Source organism: Natrix helvetica, assembly GCF_964273705.1.
Source record: "Natrix helvetica genome assembly, chromosome: 2".
Classification (NCBI taxonomy): Eukaryota; Metazoa; Chordata; class Lepidosauria; order Squamata; family Natricidae; genus Natrix; species Natrix helvetica.
The window spans coordinates 210487531-210513244 of NC_138552.1; the positions used below are offsets into that span (position 1 = coordinate 210487531).

The 25714-nt window shown below is 37.5% G+C and overlaps 1 protein-coding gene across 4 annotated transcripts in view; it reads left to right on the plus strand.

Annotated features, from left to right (window-relative positions):
- The window catches only part of ZDHHC14 (zDHHC palmitoyltransferase 14), a 63849-nt gene that overhangs the window by 27055 nt on the left and 11080 nt on the right, over positions 1-25714 (plus strand). For all 4 annotated transcript variants that reach the window (XM_081941844.1, XM_081941842.1, XM_081941843.1 and 1 more), the window contains exons 3-8: positions 8041-8199; positions 11948-12085; positions 13462-13510; positions 21393-21495; positions 22790-22899; positions 23848-23950. In XM_081941844.1, coding sequence (XP_081797970.1) covers positions 8041-8199; positions 11948-12085; positions 13462-13510; positions 21393-21495; positions 22790-22899; positions 23848-23950 — 662 coding nt within the window. The remainder of the gene's footprint in view (positions 1-8040; positions 8200-11947; positions 12086-13461; positions 13511-21392; positions 21496-22789; positions 22900-23847; positions 23951-25714) is intronic.

Here is a 25714-nt window from a genome sequence, read left to right on the forward strand (position 1 = left end):
TCGTCCAGCCGTCTTGATGCAAAAGCGCGCGGGAGCATAAAAGCTCCTTCGCGCACCCCCTTTCGCCTCCCGGCTCCTTGGGCAATGCAAGGAGTCCCCCCGCGGCCGCCGCCAATGCAGGGGACCCCCAGCTAGCCGCCCATATGGCAGGGCGCCCCTTCAAGGCACTCTGTGCCCCCCCAGCCAAGGGGAGCCCACCAAGAGAGCACAGGGCGGACAAAACACGTCCGTCGCTCTCAACAACCGGAACCGGAAGTCCCTCAGTGAATTAAATTTTTAATGCTGCGTGGACATGTTGTGTATCTCTGATGAAATGAAAAGGTTATACAGATATCATTGATTTTTGTGCATTTGGGATTACGTAGTTTTGGTATGCATTGAATTTGGTACAGCTATGAAAAACCAATTCCAAATATTTAAATATTTTGGCTTGCTTTGGTGATTTAGCCTTCTTGTTTGCTTTGCAAAAAATTAAGCTCCCTGTTTTAGTATAGTCAATTTCAAGCTCAGATCAATAAGTGGCTAGGGCACTTAGAGCTCATTTTTTCCCAAATGATGTCTGCAAATAGAAGCACTGCATCATAAAATACAATTGTCTACAATAAGATTGCAATATATTTGTTGGCTAGTTTTGGAGGATGATGCGCTTTAAATTATTTTGGCTACAACAGGGTTGATGTTTAAATTGAAGAGGAAAGGAGCCAAAATATATCCTTGTCTACAGTGCTAAATTTTAATAACACAGTCTTTGCATTATGCTCCAATGGCTCTCGTTCTATGATTTACAACCAACATTAGTTGAAATATATAAACTTAGATCCTCCACCCACCCACCCACCCAGTTTTCTCTGTCCTGTGTTCCAGTGAAAAGGACCTGTCTCTATTTAAGAGCAATTCAACCACTTTTCTGGAATAAAAGTCTCTCAAATCTGGTAATCAGTGGTGGGTTGCAGGCAGTATTTGGCCTGGTATTCTTTCCTGAGATATTCCACAAGAGGACTGCCAAAGGTTTAGGAAAAACAAACCCAAAAATTATTCAGAATTTCCAATGGACAGCATTGACAGAGAAAATAATTCCTGGATGACCAATAGCACAAGAGAATACTCATTCCTTGTCATTAGGATCATCTGAGTGGCGGGGACAATAAGTCAAGATGGGGCCCTTTGGAGAAGAGCATTGAGTTCCATAGGTCGGCTTTTGTCTATGTATCTTTGCTAAATGCTGAAATAATTATTACACCTCTATATTGTCTTGGTCTTTAGTCTTCATTTAATTCTTGCATTGGTTCATGGCTGGGATGGAGTAACTTAATTGGGCAAGGTAGTGATGTGACTGTATTATAATTGATTTTAAGTGAATTATTACACAATTGATGAAGATTCCCTTTTTACACAGAGCACCATAAGTATTTTTAAAGGTCTTTGTAAATTAGCTGATGACGCAGAATGCAACTTTCGTTTTAAAAATTCTTATTGGAAAATTTATTACTTCTTTCTTTAATAATTGTTTGGCATTACAAAATAAACCATATTAGCAAAGCACATTTCTTATGTGGATTGACATATTATTATATAATGAATCTAATAGGAATTGTATCTTTTCTATATGGACATTTCATTTCAACATTATAAAAAAAAGTACTTCAAATCTTCTAGGAACCCAATATGTTTGTTAAATAGCTGCTCTTTGTTTGCCAGCCTGAAAGAAGATATACAAGTAGTCCTTGACTTACAACCATTCGTTTAGTGACTGTTTAAAGTTACAGTGGCACTGAAAAAGTGACATTTTACACTTATAACCATTGCAGCATCCCTATGGGACATCATATGATCCAGTGACGTGCGGTCACTAGAGGCAGGGGAGGCAGGGCCTCACCTCTCTTCATGGAATAATAGTATATATACTATATATAATATTATATACATCCGTCCGGCCGCGCCCGGGAGACGCGGAGGGAGCAATGTTGTCGGCGCCTCCGGATGACGAACCAGTCGCTTGCTTTCGTCATCGGGAGGCCGACAACATTTCTGCCTCCACGTCTCCCGGGCGCCGAAGCAGTCCGGCGAGCGAGCGAGCGAGGCAGCGAGATCTTCGGTCACTCGTCCACCGGACTGCTTCCGCATCTCCCGGGCGCGGATGGACGAAGGGAGCCAGAATGGCGCCGAAGCAGTCCGGCGAGTGAGGCAGCGAGATCTTCGGTCACTCGTCCACCGGACTGTCTTGGCGCCATTCTGGCTACCTTCGTCCATCCGCGCCCGGGAGATGCGGAAGCAGTCCGGTGGACGAGTGACCGAAGATCTCGCTGCCTCGCTCGCTCGCTCGCCGGACTGCTTCGGCGCCATTCTGGCTCCCTTCGTCCATCCGCGCCCGGGAGATGCGGAAGCAGTCCGGTGGACGAGTGACCGAAGATCTCGCTGCCTCGCTCGCTCGCTCGCCGGACTGCTTCGGCGCCATTCTGGCTCCCTTCGTCCATCCGCGCCCGGGAGATGCGGAAGCAGTCCGGTGGACGAGTGACCGAAGATCTCGCTGCCTCGCTCGCTCGCTCGCCGGACTGCTTCGGCGCCATTCTGGCTCCCTTCGTCCATCCGCGCCCGGGAGATGCGGAAGCAGTCCGGTGGACGAGTGACCGAAGATCTCGCTGCCTCGCTCGCTCGCTCGCCGGACTGCTTCGGCGCCATTCTGGCTCCCTTCGTCCATCCGCGCCCGGGAGATGCGGAAGCAGTCCGGTGGACGAGTGACCGAAGATCTCGCTGCCTCGCTCGCTCGCCAGACTGCTTCGGCGCCATTCTGGCTCCCTTCGTCCATCCGCGCCCGGGTGATGCGGAAGCAGTCCGGTGGACGAGTGACCGAAGATCTCGCTGCCTTGCTCGCTCGCTCGCCGGACTGCTTCGGCGCCATTCTGGCTCCCTTCGTCCATCCGCGCCCGGGAGACATGGAGGCAGAAATGTTATCGGCCTCCCGATGACGAAAGCAAGCGACTGGTTCGTCATCTGGAGGCGCCGACAACATTTCTCCCTCCGCGTCTCCCGGGCGCGGATGGACGAAGGGAGCCAGAATGGCGCCGAAGCAGTCCGGCGAGCGAGCGAGTGAGGCAGCGAGCGAGGCAGCGAGATCTTCGGTCACTCGTCCACCGGACTGCTTCCGCATCTCCCGGGTGCGGATGGACGAAGGTAGCCAGAATGGCGCCGAAGCAGTCCGGCGAGAGAGCGACGCAGCCTGATCTTCGGTTGCTTCCAGAGCCGGAGCGGGATGGAGCAGCCATCGCCTTGGAAGTGAGTCGCGCGGACGGAGCTTTGGGGCTGAGGAGAGAGGCAGGGACGGAGGGAGTGGGGGGAGAGGAGCCGCCCCCCTCAACCCCCAGGCAATGGGGAAAGCTTTCCCGAAATGGGGGGGGGTGTCGCGGGAAATAAAAAGGGCGCGCGCTGGGGGGGGACGAAGGAGGCTTTGGCGTGCCTTAGAGGCGGGCGGGCAAGCAACGAAAGGAGCAGTGAGGGCGGGCGGTGGCTGCAGGCGGCAAGGCTTGAGCGGGGTGAAAGGGACTGGTGCCGGTAGAGGAAGTAATGCTACGCCGCGGTCCCCTTAATGTTCACTCAGGAAGGCGGAGAACGAGACCACGTGGTCTGCACACGTGGTCTGCACACGTGGTCCCATTCCCCGCCTTCCTGATGACGTCACCAGCCTCCCCAGCCATAACCCTCACCGCACGTCACTGATATGATCAGAATTTGGATGCTTACTAATTGGCCTGTAGTTATCGTTGTTGCAATGTCCCAGGGTCACGTGATCACCTTTTGCGACCTTCTGACATGTAAAGTTCCAATCCGGATGTCAGATGCACTTAATAACCGCGTTACTAACTTGACTGAAGTGATTCACTGAGCTTCAGGCAAGAAAGGTCGTAAAATGGGGAAAATTCATTTAACTGTTTTGCTTAGCAATGGAAATTTTGGGCTCAATTTTGTTGTAAGTCGAGGACTACCTGCAGTTACCTGTGACCCTGTAAGAAGTCACAGCATACTACTGAGCAAACTTCTTAAAGCAGATGCAACTTTGCTGAAATTAGTGCAAAATCCATTCTGCTACAGCCATCTTGATAGATTCTTGCTTTTTAAGAGACGCTTGCCTTTATCCGTTTAAAGAATACCAAATAAGATATAACTCTTGCTTAATCTCCTAAATGTCATAGTTAAATAACAGTTCAATGACATCTTACACCAGAGTTCCTAAAAATCAAGCAATGTTTCTCCATTGCCGGTGATGGCGCAGTAGTTAGAATGCAGTAATGCAGGCTAACTCACTGTTCAGTCCAGGATTTCGATTCTCAGTGTCTCAAGGTTGATTCAACTTTCCATCCTTTTGAGGTCGGTAAAATGAAGTCCCAGATTTTTTGGGGGGCAATATGCTGACTCTAAAATGTTTAGAGAGTGCTGTAAAGTACTGTGAAGCGGTATATAAAATCTAAGTGCTTTTGTTATTGCTATTATCTGCTAGTGAAACTTACAAATCTGGAAATAACACTGGAAACTGGAATAATTTTAAGTTTTTAGTGGAAAAACTCAGTTGCTTGAAATAATAGACTTATGCAAATACTTGAAATATTTAAAAAACAGTAAAGTTTGGTAATTTGAAACAGACTGTTGATCTGATTGCAAATCCTCAGATTACACGAAATTTAATGTTGCAAGCAATTCTCTCCAATCCATGTTAAAACAAATTCATGATTTTAATTCACAAATCTGGGGCACTTTAATTTTTCATTTAGCCCCATTTTAAGTGATTGTATAGTCAGTAGAAAAAAATATGTTATAAAATATTTAAGGATTATAGCCTTATAGCTTCATTACATTTAAGTAGTTGAATGGAAGAGTACACCCCCTGAAATGAAGAAAGTTACATGGAAGTAAAATTCATGAAGAACCTATTGCATTTCTGAAAAAAAGGATTGCTGCCTTGGAAGCTTTATTGAATAAAGAATAGGATTATTTTAAAATAACAATTCTTAACTACATAAATAAACAACTTCTGCATAATAGGCAAGGATATTAATATATCATTTTAATATTAGATACATGAATATCTCTACACTAGAGATAACAGTTAATAGAAGACAGTTTATATGAAGTAGACCTCCTTGTGTAAAATAATCACCTTTTCAGAATGGTAGATAACTTAGGAAATTAGACAATATATTGTTGGTACTCTAAGTATTTATCAATATCATGCACTTTCATATTACCTATTTCTCAAGAAACTGGGAGAAGGATTATTAGTTCATACCCGCCCACTGCATTTGTCACATTACTGCATGGGTGTTTTTGTAAATTAGAACCTAAGGGTTCTGCCTGGACTTGAACCCAAAGGAAGTGGTAGTAGCAAAGTGTGAATAATTTCTAGAGAAGCAGTTGGATAGAGGCAAAATAGAACTGGATATCATCAATATATGGTTAATACTGAAATCCATGGGGAGTGATGAAATTGCCTACAGATAAGATACACACACACACACACACACACACACACGTATACAGTATACATACATACATACATACATACATACATATATGTAGGTGAAACTCGAAAAATTAGAATATCATGCAAAAGTTCATTTATTTGAGTAAAGCAACTTAAAAGGTGAAACTAGTATGAGATAAGACTCATTACATGCAAAGCAAGATAGTTCACGCCGTGATTTGTCATAATTGTGATGATTATGGCTTACAGCTCATGAAAACCCAAAATCCACAATCTCAGAAAATTAGAATATTACATGCAATCAATAAAACAAGGATTGTACATAGAACAATATCGGACCTCTGAAAAGTATAAGCATGCATATGTACTCAGTACCTGGTTTGGGCCCCTTTTGCAGCAATTACTGCCTCAATGCAGCATGGCATGGAAGCTATTAGCCTGTGGCACTGCTGAGGTGTTATGGAAGACCAGGATGCTTCAATAGCGGCCTTCAGCTCTTCTACATTGTTCGGTCTCATGTCTCTCATCTTTCTCTTGGCAATGCCCCATTGATTCTCTGTGGGGTTCAGGTCAGGCGAGTTTGCTGGCCAATCAAGCACAGTAATCCCATGGTCATTGAACCAGATTTTGGTGCTTTTGGCAGTGTGGGCATGTGCCAAGTCCTGCTGGAAAATGAAGTCAGCATCCCCATAAAGCTCGTCTGCGGAAGGAAGCATGAAGTGCTCCAAAATCTCCTGGTAGATGGCTGCATTGACCCTGGATTTAATGAAGCACAGTGGACCAACACCACCAGATGACATGGCTCCCCAAATCAACACAGACTGGAAACTTCACACTGGATTTCAAGCATCTTGCAATGTGTGCCTCTCCATTCTTCCTCCATACTCTGGGTCCTTGGTTTCCAAATGAGATGCAAAAGTTGCTCTAATCAGAAAAGAGGACTTTGGACCACTGAGCAACAGACCAGGTCTGTTTTTCTTTAGCCCAGGTAAGACGCTTCTGATGTTTGTTGTTGTTCAGGAGAGGCTTGACAAGAGGAATACGGCATTTGAAGCCCATGTCCAGGATCCGTCTGTGTGTGGTGGCTCTTGATGTACTCACTCCAGCCTCAGTCCACTCCTTGTGAAAGTCCCCAACACTTTTGAATGGCCTTTTCCTGACAATCCTCTCCAGGCTGCGGTCATCCCTGTTTCTTGTGCACCTTTTTCTTCCACACTTTTCCCTTCCACATAACTTTCTATTAATGTGCTTTGATACAGCACTTTGGGAACATCCAACTTCTTTTGCAATTACCTTTTGAGGCTTTCTCCCCTTATGGAGGGTGTCAATGATGATTTTCTGCACAACTGTCAGGTCAGCAGTCTTTCCCATGTTTGTGATTCCTACTGAACAAGACTGAGAGACCATTTAAAGGCTCAGGAACCCTTTGCAGGTGTTATGGCTTAATTAGCTGATTATTGTAGGACACTTTGAGCCTAGAATATTGCACCTTCTCACAATATTCTAATTTTCTGAGATTGTGGATTTGGGGTTTTCATGAGCTGTAAGCCATAATCATCACAATTATGACAAATCATGGCTTGAACTATCTTGCTTTGCATGTAATGAGTCTATCTCATATATTAGTTTCACCTTTTAAGTTGCATTACTGAAATAAATGAACTTTTGCACGATATTCTAATTTTTCGAGTTTTACCTGTATATGGGAAAGGACAAGTGATTAAATATAGGAGAGCAAAGAGGCATAGTGATTTTAAGAAAACTTGGAAAAGAGTTAGTTAAGCCAGATTCACATAAGAAATCAAGGAAATAAAGTAGGAAAAATATTAGCCATAAAATGAATGAGTTATTCATAGAGCTACTTTGTTCACCTGTGGAAACATCAAGCCAACAAAATAAAATGGTGGAAAATAGGAAAAATTGGGAACGGGCAGAATTTGGAAAGAAGTCAGACACCACTATAAACAGGCTGTTGAATTGGAGAATAAAGGACACTAAAGAGAGTAGCGTGGTTATGGGGACTAATTTATGAATCAGTGAAGGCAAATAACAAAGAAAAAGCAGCAAATCTGAAGGGAAGTAGTATGCATAGAAAAAAATAAAGTTCAATCTCATTTGTAGATTCTCCAGAATCATTGACAATTAATAGACGTTTTCTCATGGAAAAAGCCATATGGAAAATCACATCGAAGCAGTTTTGTTATACTAAAGTATATTGTTAAGACTAGTTATATAAATTAATCTTTGGACTAAACGTCTAGTGGACTTGCTTTCTACTTTCTCTCCTTTTAAAAAAAAAAACATTTTTGTGTTTGTCATCTGCCTTGTTACTATGCAGATGGTATAGGTATTTGTAGCTTTGAAAATATGAGGATATAATTGGGAGAGAAACTTGCATACTCAGTGTGATGTGTTTTATAAGAGTAAAATCTAGTAGCATTTGGTTTGTTACATATTGATTTCTTAATAATAAATGATTTACAATACACGACTAATTTTATTACAATAATAATATTTACACAAAATAAAAAAACATTCAGCGTGTTTATGTTTATTTCCTTATTTAGACACTGCAAATGGCTCTAGTGCAGGAGGATACCGTCCCCCTCCCAGAACAAAAGAAATAATGATTAATGGTCAGGCAGTGAAATTAAAATACTGTTTCACCTGCAAGATTTTCCGTCCACCCCGTGCCTCACATTGCAGCCTTTGTGATAACTGTGTAGGTGAGTAAAAAAAAAACAGCATACTAGTCTAGATAGCTGTGCCAGAGAATTGATGTATTACTGGTCATTATATTCATTTGGTATTTCTCATTATTAAAGTACACCTATGCTGTTTTGTCAAACTGGTGCAACCCAAGGTAAATTGTCAGTGTTTACACTTCTCTGTTTATACATCCCAGATTCGAATGTGTAATTTCAGGTTTGCTATTTGATCACCTCAAGCTTCCTTTCAGCTTGAAATGCAACTGCTCTTTTGAGTTGATTTTAGAGTACAATATCATATCCAAACTTAACGTTTAAGAAATCTGTTAACAAGCTGAGACATACATTTTGTTAAAGATAATACACATCCCAATAAAATAACATTTGCTGCAGTTCACAAGGTAACAGAAAAGGCATAATAATTTTATAACCCAAAACATGATTTATTTTTACATTATAATGGTTTGGGGCTTCTATGATTAAAAAGGGTATGCACACTTAAAAAATGCAAAAAAAGATCCCTTGGTTGACTCCAGATTACTTCATGGACATACCCATGTCATTTTCCTCCGCAACTATACTGAAGTAATTTATCAGTGACTTCTTCTGGGACTGTTTGTTTAAATTCCCCAATCTACCTGACAACCCTGAGTACTTGTCCATTCAGATATTAAACAGATCTGATTCTTGTTTAGCTTCCAGACCTGAGCATATTTGGCCAGGTGATGCTACCGCCTGTTGGTATGGCTTCAGGCCCCTGAATGAACTTTAATTTGTGAACAATTGTATGTAGAAGGTATTTGGGTGGCAAAAATCTAAATCCAGAATAATCAAGGTGAGAATTAATTGCTATTGTGTTTAACTCAAGGCGGGCATCCACATGCTTTCCCTTAGTGTTAGCCAGAAAGGCTAGTGGTGAGGGATTATTGCAACTTGGAAGGCACCAAATTGTCTGTTTCTGAACAAGTTACTGAAGTAGGAGTTTAGTTTGTACTTCTAGGTTTTCTGTATTTTCGTAATAAAGTGAAAATTTTTTAAACACAACTGACATTGTACAGATTTACATGTAGAGAAACATGTAAATGAAGAATGACCAATGGATGCAGTCATACATTAAAATCATAGGGCTTCAGAGAAAACCACCAGAAGGCATACTGCCAATGGGCACAAATGTGAATGATCCTCATTGAATTAGCCAGGTTTTTGGTATTCCACACAAAAGCGCTTGTGTTTTCTGTGGCAGAATATTTTCTAACAATGGTTTTAAAGAGTGCTGTTAGAATATTTGTAAACAAAAGCTAATTCTGTTTATCTAATCAGTTAGGAGAACTTTACCTTGTAGACAGGGTTTTCAGAAAAAGGCTGTTTGTTTGTTTATTTATTAAATTTACAGTATATAGCAACCCGTGATATTCCCAGGCCTGATAAAAGGCCTTTCCATTTTGGGCTGGGGGCCAATCTCACCTTGGGAGGTGGGATAGTAATGATGTTTCAAAGGGCAAATGCAAAAACTATTCTCCTGGACCTGCCAAAAGAACACCTTTGCCCTTTCCAATCTTTAACTGCCTACCTAAGAATATTCTGCTTTAACTAATATGATAGCTGCAGAATCAGCTCAAGATGTTTCATTATTAATAATGTCTACATCGCAAGAGCTAAGAAACATGTTTCTAAGTTCCTTAGCAACAGTTTAGATATCTGGAGCAAAGCTGTTGAATTTAAGTCGTTGGCTAACGTCTTAATAAAAAAATATCATTTTAATAAACTTTAATTTGCTTGCTTAAAATATTTATAAAAAATCTCCTCAAATATTCAGTGTATGCTTTAGGACAGGGCTGTCAAAGTTAAGACCTGTGGGCCGGATTGGCCCAAGGAGTGCTTAAATCTGGTCTGTGGAGCCAGCATGGAAATGTCAAAGGACTGGCCCGCGGGGCCTCTGCCAGCCTCTCTGGCCTCCAGCAGCATTCTGCTGGCCAAAAACGGGCTGTGTGGAGACTCTGTGCAGCCTCCACGTGGCAAATTTTTGGTTGGCAGAGTTTTGCAGGAGGACTGGCTTCTATTGTATTACAATTATGTGGCGTCAAGTAAGTGCCTGATCTGGAGAGAAAACAAGCAATATCCTATTTTAATACTACAGTTTAATGCCAGATTTTATATACTGTAGGCCCATTTAATCTACAATCTATAATTAACAGCCATTTTATTTACTATCCTGGAAATTTACCTTTGCTGTTAGATCTTGCATTATCATGTTATTTATGTTATTGTATTTTTATTATTATTTGAATAATAAAAAAACCAATAGTATAAATAGCTTTTCTGCCTGGTTAAACAATGTGGTATAAATTTAGAAATAAAAGGTTTAGAGGAGTATGAAGAATAAGTAATAAATGTTTGCCAATAATATCTGGTAGAAGAGATAGGAAAATGGTTATAGTAAAGAACTGTGGAAAGAAAGAAGGGGAAAAATGCATCTTGAAGCTATATCAAATGGCCACCCCACCCCCACCCCTCCAAAGTCAAACATGATCCTGATGCAGCCCTCAGTGAAATCAAGTTTGACACCCTAGCTTTAGAAGGAAAATAATGAAACAAATAAAAATAGTTATTGAAAACAGATGATTCACTCAACCAAACAAATGCATGCTAAAATCTGAAAGTAAAGTAAAAATTCTGCTACCCATCAAAGATAGTCAGAAACTTGTTTCCGAACTTGTACAGTAAATACATTTACGGTAATTCAGCTAAGCATTTTTTGAATTTGTAAATTCAAAAAATGAACATTGTTGGTATATACACCCATGGACTAAGTAAGAGAAAGTCCTGCTTAATTAAGGTGACCAACTTTTTTACAATGAAAAGGAGGACAAAACACGTTCTATTGTCCAAAATGCTAAGGTGACCAACTTTTTTACAATGAAAAGGAGGACAAATAAATTGGAAAAAATATATCGTAAATAAAAGAAATATTTTATTCATTGCAACAATAATATACTAAAATATGATATATGCATAATAAAAACATTTGCAACATTTTATATTGTAATTATGCTTACATGCCTGTTAATTATTATTTAAATGAGTACTTTTCCATTGAATTAATATTTTTTGTCAATGTATCATCTTCTAACAATATATTGAAAATATCTGAAGAAGAAATATCCTTCATATTGAATTTTACAGCAAGTGTTCATTTTTGAAATGGCTGAAAATATCCACCCATCTTTTATCAATTTCAACATGTTGATTTTCCCATTGTATTAATTTTTCAGAATTTAAATATACATTCAGTCTTCTAATTTCTCCAAAGAGACAATTGTCATCTATTTTAATGTCTAGCATTTCTTTAGTTAAAAATTCAACACAAGATTCAATATCTGTTCAATATACTTGCAATGAAGTAAAAAAAAACACCATTAAAAACTCTTTAATAAAATACGTCACATAACGCGCAACAGATTAGCCTTCAAACATCAAAAAGGAGGACATGTAGGAGGACACTTTTCGAGGGAGGACAGAACTTACAAAAGAAGGACTGTCCTCCCTAAAGGAGGACGGTTGGTCACCTTAGCTTAATATTACATAAAACAAAAAGTGAAGTATATAGGTTGGTTTAAGAAGGCCTGCACAGAAGTGAAATATTAAGACTACTTTATAGAACTACACGTATGACATAAACATAATATGTAAAAAATCACATGTTAATGAGAACTTAAGCCAATTTTTTCCTAATTGAATTCTCTTTTTTTTCTACATTCTTTTTCAGAACGGTTTGATCATCATTGTCCCTGGGTAGGCAACTGTGTGGGGAAAAGAAACTACAGATTTTTTTATATGTTTATTTTATCTCTGTCATTTCTGACAGTTTTTATATTTGCATTCGTTATTACCCACATCATCCATCGTAAGTATGCTAGTAAAATCAGATTATGTATGTAGTCATTTCCTTGAGAATTAGATTTTAACTTTAATCTTGATCATTTAGGATTTATCTGCATCCTTATAGAACCTTCCCCGACTGATATTCCTTGCTTGATCCAACATAATTTCCAGCTGTAAAGGTTTCTTGTTAATTCAGATCCTTGCCAACTGTTTTTTTTAATTACTTAATCATCTGTAACCTTTTAAAGTTAGGTTATATAAAAGAATAATTGGCTATTGTTGTCAGTTTTTCTGCAGGCTCTTTTCACTGAGTGGTAGACTTTCAATAGAAATCAAGGTCCCTGACACCTCAGTGGAGCGATCTTAAAGATCTAAACAAATTCTAGTTCAGGTACATAGTTAATCAAATAAGCAATCAGTATGGTGTAGTGCTTTGAGTTCTGGACTGAAAGGAAAGAGACTATTTTCAGGTTACCATTTGATGATGGAAAGTTATTGGGTGATCTTTTACTAAATATTATCATTCATCCCAATCTATGTCACAAATCTGTTGTGAAGACAAAATAGGGGCTGTAAAGTTAAATAATACACACATACAGTACTAACCTATATAAAATGATATGATGTACTTGTCTTAGTAAAAGTGGAATCAGCTAGAGTTTTGTTTCATGTTAGCCCAATGGCAGAGGTGGTTTGTTTGTTTAGTAGCATGAACTGATTTGATATTCTATTTTGGGAGATGCCACCATAGATGGAAAAAGAGATAAAAGGCTGAATCCAGCCTCTCATTTCCCAAAATGCTGTTGTGGCCAGTTCTTCAAAGGGCCCTTCACTCAAGAATTCTATAAAATGGCCAAGAGTCTTTTTTTATTTCAGCTAAATATGGATCTAATAAATAAGTAATGCACTTGGGGCTTTGAATTTATTAAACTGAAATTTACTGCTGGCTGCTCATATCTCCTAGTAGTATCTCCAAAGGAATTTGTAAAAAGCTTGGAATTTGGGTCAAACTGTAGTTAAAGATCTCTTGATCCAGCCAAAACATTTTTTGTGTGCGTGAGAGAGAAAATAAATTGCTAAGCACATTTTTTATGGAGAAAACTGAGCTTGAAATATTTTGTTTCCATATTAGGATAGTAAAAAGAAGGAAATCATGAATCTTATTTATATGTAACTAAAGCCTGCAGACATTAATCTGGTGTTACTGAGAAACTATCCTGCATATGCAATTCTGATTTTACTTTTATTTTTTATTGAAAAGTTTCATAAACATTTTAAGGCTGGTTTAAACAAATTATATATTGTGATTATTTGAAAATACAATTGTAGGTTGAGTTTTCAGATACTTTTTACCTATGCTTGTAGTTTCATTGTATTTGACATGTATTATCTTTACAGGAACTCAGAAAACAGGATTTTTAACTGCACTTAAAGACAGTCCTGCAAGATATCCTTTCACTGAAATACATTTACCTCTGTTGGTATAATTTTAAAAGAATTTAATATTTAGATATACTTCAGTTTACTTTCTGCTGGCAGATAATGGATTTTTTAAATTAATGGATATGAAATAATTAAATTAAAATGAAGTACCTCACTTCTGTGAGTTTATATGTAAAAATATATGACAGATTTACATGTAAGATATAGCTAATTTTCTCATCAAGTTGTTCTTTAAAGCAATGACATCTCAATTCCCCACATCCCCAACCAGCATGACCAATCTGCTGTCTCAGAATTATGGGAGCAGAAGTCCAAGCACACCAGGAAGGCACCAGATTGGGAAAAGCTAGCCTATAATTTTTAATGGCCAGAATATTTTTGTAGTACAGTTGTAAACATTTTTTATGAGATCGTAAATGAGTTTGCAGTTTCAGACTTACCCCTTAGCTTATATACGAATATGATAGATCACACACATAGAAATGGTTATTTGTAAAATAAAAATTCCTTGCATAATGTTCATTAGATGCTAAAGTATCCCCCCTCCCCCCCCCAAAAAAAACCCTGGTATAACTCTTTAACAGGCATTCTCAGAGAATGAGCAGAAAACCAGGAACGTGCTCATGCAATACTTTTTTATTGGTTTACATGACACTTGTTATTTTCCCTCTTGGGGTTGATTCTGCTGTTGTGTTGAAGTGATGAATAAAAAATGAGTATCATTCATGGATTTTCAATATGACCCCTTTAACCCTGTAAATTCAGAAGAAGGCCCACAGGTATACACAATGCTTTCTTATAATGTGTACATTTTAAGCTATGCATGCATCTAGAAATACGTATTAGGATAACATATCCACACAATAGTGAGCATTGAGTGCTACAAATTTTAATGGAAATTATGAGGTAGCAAATAAAAGGTTTTCAGCCATAAAATCGCTAAACATTATTTAATTAAGCACAAATACTGAAGTATAAACACCTAATAGCTTCTGTTCAAACACTGTTTGTAAATAATGTAGTAGCCTCCAATTAAAAGAATTTCAGTTCTTTCTAATTATGCTTTTCCATTGCCTGAAAATGAAAGAGCTTTTTATATGTTCTGAACAAAAGGATTATTGATGCCAAATTTGCTTATTACTTTATAGGAACAATTAGTGATTCATTCATTATCATTTGCATTTAGGGGCTAGCAATCTAAGGGGGGAGAGAGAAAGGAAGAGGGAAGGAGGAAAGAAAGAAATTGTTTCAATGTGTTGCATTACGTAATTTAATAATTTCCGTATCACCATTTTCTCTCTCCCTCCCTCCCTCCCTTCCTCCCTCCCCCTCTCCTCTCTTTTTATTTGTTTTAAAGTATATATAATTCCATCACTAATAATAGGGATTTTTTTTCACCATATAGTTTTATGATGGCGAACCTATGGAAGTGGCACACAGAACCATCTCTCCAGGCAGGCTAGCCATCGCCCATTGCTCTTCCGGGTTGCTGCGCGTTGGCCAGCTGGTCTTCACATGCATGGAAGCGCCGAAAACCAGAAGAGCAGCCAACCAGGCTGCTCTTCTGGTTTCCGGTGTGCACACCCTCCCATTTCGGCACTTGGTGCCGAAAAGGATCACCAACACTGATAAAATTTATCCATTCCATGTGTAAATGATATACAATACAATACAATAGCAGAGTTGGAAGGGACCTTGGAGGTCTTCTACTCCAACCCCCCGCTTAGGCAGGAAACCCTAAACCATTTCAGACAAATGGCTATCCAACATCTTCTTAAAGACTCCAGTGTTGGGCATTCACAACTTCTGGAGGCAAGTTGTTCCACTGATTAATTGTTCTAACTATCAGGAAATTTCTCCTCAGTTCTAAGTTGCTTCTCTCCTTGATTAGTTTCCACCCATTGCTTCTTGTTCTACACTCAGGTGCCTTGGAGAATAGTTTGACTCCCTCTTCTTTGTGGCAACCCCTGAAATATTGGAACACTGCTTATCATGTCTCCCCTAGTCCTTCTTTTCATTAAACTAGATATACCCAGTTCCTGCAACCGTTCTTCATATGTTTTAGTCTCCAGTCCCCTAATCATCTATGTTGCTCTTCTCTGCACTCGTCTCCACATATTTTCTACATCGTGGCGACCAAAATTGAATGCAGTATTCCAAGTGTGGCCGTACCAAGGCATTATAAAGTGGTATAAAGTGGTATGATCTTGATTCTATCCCTCTGTTTATGCAAGCTAGAACTCTGTTGGCTTTTTTGGCAGCTGCTGCACACTGCTGGCTCATATTTAAATGGTTGTCCACTAAACAGAGCCTTGGGGTACTCCCCTGCATACTTCTCTCCATGTAGATGCAGTTCCATTGTGGACTACATGTTGAGTGCGGTTGGTCAGCCATTTACGTAGCCATCTGGTGGTGATGCTGTCCAACCCACATTCTTCTACTTTATCTAGTAGTAGGTTGTGGTCTAACTTATCAAATGCCTTACTAGTCCAAGTAAACTATATCGACGGCATTCCTCTGGTCCACTAATTTTGTCACTTTGTCAAAGAATGCAATAAGATTAGTCTGGCATGATCTGTTTTTGACAAACCCATGTTGGCTTTTGGCTATTACTTTGTTTACTTCTAGGTGTTCGCTAATTTGTTGCTTGATTATCTTTTCCAGAATCTTTCCTGCTATTGAAGTCAGGCTGATAGGTTTATAGTTTCCTGGGTCTATTTTTTTTCCTTTTTTGAAGATGGGAACCACATCAGCTCTTTTCCAGTCCTCTGGAAGTTCCTCCGTGTTCCAGGATCTCTGAAAGATATAGTTCAGTGGTTCTGAGATCTCATCTGCCAGTTCTTTCAGAACTCTGGGGTGTAATCCGTCCGGTCCTGGTGATTTGAATTCGTCTAGGGTAGACAGGTGCTCACTTACCATTTTCTTCCCTATTTCAATTTGTGTTCCCAATCTTATTTTTGTGGTGCTGTTTTTGATAGGTTGGACTGTTTTATCCCTTTGTGTAAAGACAGATGCAAAAAATGAGTTAAATAATTCTGCTTTCTCCCTGTTGCTTGTCACCTTCTTGCCACTTTCTCCCAGCAATGGACCACTTGTTTCCTTAACCTTTTTCTTGTTTTTAACATGTTGGAAGAAGCTTTTTTGTTATTTTTTACTTTTGTGGCAAGCTTTTTTTTCATTGTGAGCCTTAGCTTTCCTTACTTCATCTTTACAGGCTCAGGCTATTTGCTGATATTCTGCCTTAGTTATGTCCCCCTCTTTCCACTTTTTATACTTAACTTTTTTGTCTTTCAATTTGTCAGACAGTTCTTTATGCAGCCATGCTGGTTTCTTTTGGGAGCCGTTATTTTTCTTCTTCATTGGTATTGTGCTAGACTGAGCTTTTGTAATCTCCTTTTTCAAAATTTTCCAAGCTTCTTGAGTTGTTTTCCCCTTGAGGATTCTCATCCATGGAATTCTTCCCAAGCTCTCTCTAAGTTTATTGAAATTAGCTTTCTTAAAATCCAAGACTCTAGTTTGACTTTGTTCTACTACTTGTGTTTGCATAATGTTGAATTCCAATATTGCATGGTCACTTGCCCCCAGACTTCAACACCTTCTATCATTTCCTCTCTGTTACTGAGAATTTCCTCTCTGTTAGTGAGAATTAAGTCTAACATGGCCGATCCCCTTGGCCGATCCCCTTGTTCCCTTCTCTACTTTTTGGGAAACAAAGTTGTCTGCTAGGTTCGTTAGGAACCTGTTGGATCTTCCACTTGGTGCAGAGTTTGTTTCCCAGTTGATGTCAGGGTAGTTAAAATCCCCCATTACAATTACTATATACATAGTAATAGAAATAATCCTTAATTTCTATCACTTGTTCTCGTCATTTTTTCATAGTAATTATGGAGGAAATTTGATTCTAAAAGATAATGGGGTGGGGGGGATTTCATTTTACATAGTTTGTAGGATTGAGCCATATATTTTTAAATGGTTAATGCTCAGTATATAAAGTAAAATACATTTTGAAGTTTAATAAACTTACCAGAATTCACAGTTTTGAAAAGTTATTTTCATATTTCATCAAGTTTATTGCAACAGAATAATAATTGAGGAAAGAACAACACTCCATGTTCAATAAAAACAGAAGAATTGCATTAGAAATGTTGAAGATACAATGGATTTGAGGTCTTCAAAGAGAGCAAAATAAGAATAATAGTATCATCTAGTATTTAGGAACATATATGGGCTTATGGTTCTACTTCTTTTAGCCTCCTGAGAATATTTATAGATTGTTTGCTTCTCTTATTTTATGACAGCATGCTCCTTATTTATTGCTTGTATCACCAAAACTGCTTTGCATTATAATCTAATCCCATTCAGTTCTTCATGCTTATTTGCAAAATATAAATGGATGGAGAGTAGATGTGTTTTGTTTCATGAGTTTGTACAACAAGCTCTTCATATTCAGAATCTTGGATAGTTGCACTGTTATATGGTTTCATATTTACTGACATGTTATCATAGCTACATTTCTGAATAATATTTGAATATCATAACTTAATGGCCAAGGGTGTTTATTTTGCCCTGGCTGCACCAATCTAACATGTAGAGCAGTGGTTGATAGGTTCTGATTAATTAGACGTTTATGATTGGATTTCTGATACTTATGTTGAGGTTGGATGGAGAGAAAAATGTTTTCTTTTCAAATGGAGATAGGCAGCTTCTGGTTAAGAAATTTAAATATCACTTGCATCTGGTCCTCATTATTGTAAATGAATGAAATTGAATTATGAGGAACAGTGCAACATACTATGAGCAGCTTCACCTCTTGTTCTTGGTAATTGTTAACTAACAAGAATACTAAGTAGATGATAGCAGTGCATTGTTGGCGCTACCTGGTATACTATATTAATAATGTGGATACTTTCTTCCTAGTGTTTTCCCACAAGTGCAGTATCCATTGTTTTCAGATCAAACAAGTATTGATCCATTGGATGCACTGGGAATTTACTGCCCAGATCACGGTCCAAGCCTGATATTATGGCTGAGAGAATGTAACTGGCTGAAAGTCACCTGTTGTGGTCCACCGGTGGCCTGCGGAGTTTGCAGCAGAGTCAGACAGCAAGGAGGTTGGGGAGAACGTGGGCCAACCCTGAAGTCTGGGGAAGGCTCGGCCAAGGGCTCTTCATCGGAGGCAGAGAGGGGAGTAGGGCCATTTGGGAGTTATGTGCTGCCTCCAGAGCCTCCAGAGTCAGACAGGAGGTTCCCCTGTTCCCAGTGCGCGCATGAGCAGAGTTGCCAGAAGGCAAGAACAGTTAAAACAGAAGGGACGACTCAGGAGTAAGGTTTGGAGGTAATTGGCCCCTCCCATAAGGACATAAAGGAGGAGCAAAGGCACATGAGCCTTTGCAGGAAGCAACTTGATTCATGCTGGTCAGTTTATCTCCTGAAACTCAGTTTGGACTCTTTGCTCCATGTGGCCTTGGCAAGGTAATTGCTAATTAAATCTTTGGCAGTGTTTTCAAAGAAGATAAAGGTGGGTGCTTATCAGTCGTATTCTGAAGGACTTTGGCAGCCTCCTGTAGAATTCTTTCCAAATATTTGTGACTCATTACCAGCTGTGAATGAATATAATTCACAGCCTTTGAAATAAAAAGAGGGTTTTTAGACCTAATCATGTGCTTTTTATTGTATCATGAAGCCTAGGTCAGAACATCACCCAGACAGCGTTCACGCCTAAGACAGGGCTAGCATTCACAGTCTCCTGGCTTCTAGCCTGGTGCCTTATCACTACACCAAACTGACTCTGTAGATATTTAAATGTGAAGTATATTTCTTTTTTTATTGGATTTATGTGCTGCCATATGACTTTGGGTTGCTTACAAATATGAAAACTGGTAGACCTTAAAATGAATAATAACAATAAACTAATAGTAGTAATAATAATAAATACAGTTAAAATATGGGGAGGAGGAAAGCTGTCCTCAGAAATTTGGTTTTTGTGAAGCAAATACTAAAATATACAAAGGAATTTTTGTGGCACACAGACTTTCCATAGTAACGGGCTGGCAACAGTATCTGCTTGACAGCCATATAGAAATGTATTAAACATATGTTTAAAAAACAACCCAGTAAAATATTTGGACCTTATGTTCTAATTCTATTTGCTGCTCTTTTCCTTATCTCTGAAAAATGTTTATTTGTGCATCCCTCCAACAAAATTTCTTTAAAGTTCTGGGCAAAGAGGATTTCAAAAATTAAATCTCAAACAAAGTAGAAATAACATCAATCTTGTCTGCTGTAGAAAGAAGCCATTGTGAAGTTGTCGCTCCAGTACAATGAAGAGTTACTATTTTTCCATGAATGATTGCCTTCAGTGATTTACAAGAAAAAGACTTGGCCATGCTTTGCCATGTGCTGTGCCTTTTTGATTCCACATTTCAGAGAGCAGATTTGTAGTTGTACAATTAGTATTTAGAAAATGCCATAAAGTAAAATACTAGAAAGGAAAAAAATTCAGTAAGAAAGAAACATATCAAAAGCTGAACCGAGCAGAAACACATTGAAGTTAAAGCCTTTATGATATTTTCAGTTTTTCATTCATTTGTTACTTTTGATTGGTATATCATGTTAGTTTTATGCAGCCCAGAAGATATATTGGAAGTTAAGTCATATTAGAATAAGCTATATTTATTTTCTCCCACATACCATCTGTTTAACTTTCATAGAAGAACAAATCTGACTGAATGGTAAAGAACTGCATTAATTCAATAAGAAGACTATTTTCCTTCCCCGCCCCCACAGATAATTATTTATGAACTGAATTTATGAATATTTAAGATCCAGTTCATAAATTGACTTGACTGCCAAGAAGAATAGCAGATATCACTGAAGGAGTTCAGATGTAAATGGCTGCAAACATCACTGGCTAAAAGTGTAGATATTTTTGAAGATTTCCTGATAGTACCCTTTGCCTAATGGGTTTAACCCTTTGGTAGGGCCTAAACAGGATTTCTGTCACCCCAATCCTTTCTTGTTCAGTTATCTCTTCCCATTGCTTGATTTCTACTGAACATTGGCTTTTACTTCCTTTTCCTTTGGCAGCTACTCCTTTATATACCATTTCCTTCCTTCCTTTCCCTATTTTGTTGTTCCTTGTAGAAGGCAAGGGATAGAGGTATCCTCAGGATCTAATGCTTTCAGCATGACAAATGCATCTATTGTGTCATTGTGTGGCAGTTTACCCTCTTTAGTGTATGCCTGTAATATCATGATACACCAATCAAAGGAACAGAGCTGTCATCATGGTGGCCTGACACAGTTTTTTTCATATGCTTCCTCTTGTGGATCTCTGTATTTGAAACTGTATGTATGTATGTATGTATTTATGTATGTACGTATGTATATGATTGTATGTGTGTGTGTGTGTGTACCTGCATGTTTATGTGTAAATGAGTGGCTTGTGTGTGAAATTGGAATATGCAGGTGCAGAATTCAATTTAATTAAAGGGATTACTTTATTTTATAACCAATTAATTTTAAACAATACTATATTTTATTCTAATCCTGCCCTTTTGATAAGTTATAATGTATATCTCCAGAACTGGTTTTAAGTGAAATCCATAACTCTTTTAAGTTTACAGGATGGGAAGCTGCACATTTTATAGGATTTTAAAAATGTGTATATACATGCATAGTTACCAATGTAATCAAATATTTCAGGAAAATGGGGAACTTTTCAAACACAATCTGCTAGTAAACACAGCATGTCTGTTGTTCCAGATACAATAGTCATCCTGAGTGATAATCTTGATTTGTGAGACGGAATGTTCATTTAGCTATTTTTGCCAATAGCTTTTATCTTCACTGACTTTTGAGTTAATATTGCCTTGACATTCAATCACTGTCCTAGAAGCTGTGGTGTGTTTCTTCTCCGTTTGGTCCATTGTTGGGCTCTCAGGTTTTCATACTTATTTGATCAGCTCCAATCAAACAACCAATGAGGATGTAAGTTTCCCCTCGCTTGCTCTAATTTGTCTCCATCTAATGATTTCATGTATTCCATTATCATTGTTAGCTTTTATCTATTTTTTAAAAGGTTACAAGATTCACTCAAGTGTGCTGTCCTATTTTTGTCTATTTAATGCATATGACTGTACTTTTTGATAGCTTCTTGGCAAGAAACAAAGCATAGTTGAGACACAGTTCTACAGTAAAATCACTGAACGTGACTTTGTCTTAATTAAATGGAGCTTAGGCTAGGAGACCACAACGACAGCACTAGTAATTTAGAGCAGCCTTCCACAATCTTTTTTTTTCCTGGAGGTACTCTTGAAATAATTTTTAGATCTCATGGATTCCTGCAGAAAAAAAATTAAAACTATGAAAACTTCACAATACATGTAACTTCTACACAATCCACATTGTAGAACATTTACAACAACAACAAACGAATATGGTAGGCTGGTAGCTGAATTGTAGCATATAAACATTTTCACTGCTATCTGTATTTTTTTTTCTCAATCATAATCTCTCACAGAATTTTAATTGAAAAAAGGCTGTTTTAGAGAATGTGAGTAAGAAACTGGCCTGGCTAGAGAATGTTTGCCTTCTCCAAACTTAAAAAGATGGTCAGAAATGTCTTGGCAATATATTGAATAACAACATAATTGTTGGGAAAGTCTCTAATATAAGTTAGGCTCTGTATGCTTTGTAAATGATAATTACGATCCCCATAACTCCGTAAGAAACTTTGCAAAAAAATTTGGAGAATTTAATGAATACCTATTTTCCGTAGTTTGGATTTATTTCACCACATTATTTTGGTTCGGTCACTGTCTCTCAACTGTATTTAATTGTGAAGATAAAAAAAATAGGAAAGAGGAGATCCTATTTGTAGGTATTGAATCATACCCTGAATTGCACTGGATGCATGAAATACAGCACATTTGTAAGAAAGAAAAATAGAAATGAATCCATTTTACTATCTATTCTATTGTAGATGAGCACCAAATGTTTCTGGAATGTCTCTTTGGAGAAGAATGACACTTTTTTTCCCCTTTGAAATGTCTGATTGACAGCATGAAATTATTGAAAACATGTACTGAGATTTTATGGATCAAATGATGTATTGAAATAGGAAAAATAAATTCAGGTTCAAGTCACAGAACTCACAGAGCTTCATAATTTGATATAGTTTATTTTTGCTCTAGGTATTTTTTCTTAGAATAAATAATACAGTATAAACTGAAGAGTGCTATTAAAAATAAAAAATAATGCACCAGTATTCATTTCTTTATAGATCAAGGGATCTTGGTCAAATAAAAGAGGCAAAGAAAACTTCAATCCTTACAGCTATGGCAACATTTGTGCTAATTGCTGCTCAGCACTTTGTGGGCCCCTTTCTCCTAGGTAAGAAATTTAATGCAATTTTTCAGTATTCTTTTTCTTTTGTTGTACCTTTGTGTGTCCATTGAGTCAGGTATATGTAACTCCCAAGAGCACATATATTGCTATAAGTGTCATATGACCTTTGAAACCTCTGGTGGTATGTAATTTTATGGTGTGTAATAGGACACTGGGAAAATTATAGTATACCAATCTAGATACAACTGATTAATTTGCTACTGCAAAAACTGAATAAAGCTTTATGTAAAAATTAAACAGCTAGGTGTTTTTTTTTATTTTCAGCAATAATTTTTTAGTTCACTGTCCATCTGTGAATGATTACAATTAAAAAATGACTAGCCATAGTTTTGAAAAAACAATATTCCAAGCAGAAATTGTTAATTTGATTAGACATCTATTTAAAAATGTATTTATCTTCAGTACATACTGTACCACTAGTTAGTCAAACAACAAACTAAATAGATAAGAACGGAAACCTATTTAAACTATAGATAAAGTTGGAATTAGTATTAATAACTTTGCAGGGACATGCAGCAAATGAATAGAATTTCTATTCTGTTGACTTAGAATGATCACTTTATGTAAATTATGAGGGCAAACATTTTGGATATTAAAATAGTTTTTTACTTGCACTATTTTTACCTAACTCATAAGATGTTACAAGGCATCAGTAAGGCAATAATAATAAAGAGCAAATCTGCAAAAAGATGATGTGCTTAATTTTGTACCATGTATAGGTTTTGCCAACTTAAAAATTCATTGAAATATACAATTCCAGAAGTACCTAAACTTGTCCGTGCACCTCCATTATAAGAAGCTATTTTACTCTTCTGAATTCAAATTACTTCCATAAATTCTTCATGTTGTTGTATTAAACTATTTGTCTTAAAGTTAGCTTCATTCTTATCTCATAAGAATTATTTGTAATACAACTTTGTGTTTATTCTATAGTTTAATTGACCGGAGAGGATTTATCCAACCAGATACCCCTCAGCCAGCAGCTTCCTCAAATGGCATTACAATGTATGGGGCTACACAGTCTCAGAGTAATATGGTAGGAACAATCCCATAATGTTGATCAAGAACTCTGAATGTTTCTCTTTTCTACTTTTCTGAGAATAAGTCAGGTCACTAAACTGAATCTGTCTAGTACCTTATAATAAAAGCCTTCCATGAATATATTGTAATAGGGTTTTTATGTTGCCAAGATTTTAATAAATGCAAAATTTAAAAAATACTACAAGAACACTAAGAAACATTTAGTAATCTAATTTGAGATTGACATGATGAATAGAGAATTCTCATTCTTTGCCTATCTTAATGCTACTTTTTGATGCTTGGATGTTCAATAAGGCATTTATTCCTTTTTAAATTGTCTACATTAAATGCCGCTGCTGTTCTGCATAAATTCTTGCTACCTTGGATTTCCTATACAGCTCAGCATGTCACTATGAATATTTCAACAGAGTAGTCTGAATTTCTTGTGAACATTCTGAAGGCCACTATCTTTAACTACTGCAATTTTTTAACTCATGTTTTTATAAAAAAGGAATCCTAATTAGAATTGCATTCTAATAAATATATAATTTAATATACTAATTGCATTTAGTATATTAAAATTATGTCAAACTACTTGTATATTTTTATTCCTCCTATTTCTAGACTTTAAAAGAAGAAAAAATCTGAATCTCCAACCTTTAATTTTTTTATTTAAGTGAAGTACAATAATAGTCCACCTTTTTATAGCTATATGATTTTTTAAAATGTTTTATATAACATTAATATAAGAATTTTCTCTTGATCAATCATTTTTCAGGTGGACTATTTCTTATCTGCCAGCAATATCAATTTGTTACATTTTTCAGGTGGATCATTTTTCTTATCTGCCAGCAATATCAATTTGTTACATTTTAAATATTATTTTATTGACTCTAGTACCAATAATATCTTTTATAGTATTACTAAATGCATAACAGTTTTATATATGCTTATTTAACCCAAAGACTCATTGAATTTGTAAGTAAGTGTATATAAGGTAAATAAAATATTTGTTTGCTATAAATGAACGGATTTATTTTAAAACACTTTATGCTTATTTTTCTCTATTTTGCTTTTTCTGTCATAGTAATGATTGCATATTTCCATTTTTAGCCAGAAGTGTATAGATCAAATGAAACTAAGAAAATGTAAATAAATTTGTTATTTAAAAATGATTTTATTGTCATCTTATTTTAAAATGCCATTTTTTTGCTATACTTTTAGGTTTCTTTTTTTCATCTTTATTGGATGTTGTAAAGAAATCTCACACTTATAATTATGGTTTCCATATATAAACTGAAGAAAGAATTGGAAGTTACTCAGAAATCAACTTCATGGTTTAGGCTTTCGATATAGTCATTTGCGGCTCTCTTCCCTCAATTGTACCATTATTTTTTCTGATTACCATTTTCTATACTCTAACCTGGTTTCAGTTTATTTCTCTTAGTGGTGGCTGCAAAAAGAGCAGCAGGACCAGTGACACTAGTATTGGCAAGAGTGTGCCAGAAACAGAACTTCTGGCCCTCTTTGGATCAGCTGATCCACAGGCTGCAGGCCCATGTAAAGGGGCCTCCTGCACCTCAAAAATAAGAAGACCTCCCTGAAAATAAGGCCAAGCGCTTTTTTCGGGAGTCAAAAGAAAATAACACCCTGTCTTATTTTCTGGGAAACATGGTAGAGTTTTCTAAAGGAAATAGATAATCTGTAATGTAATTGGTTTTAATTTTTCACCCACTCCCCAAAATAGAGATGAAATTAGCATTAAGACTTTCTTTTGAAT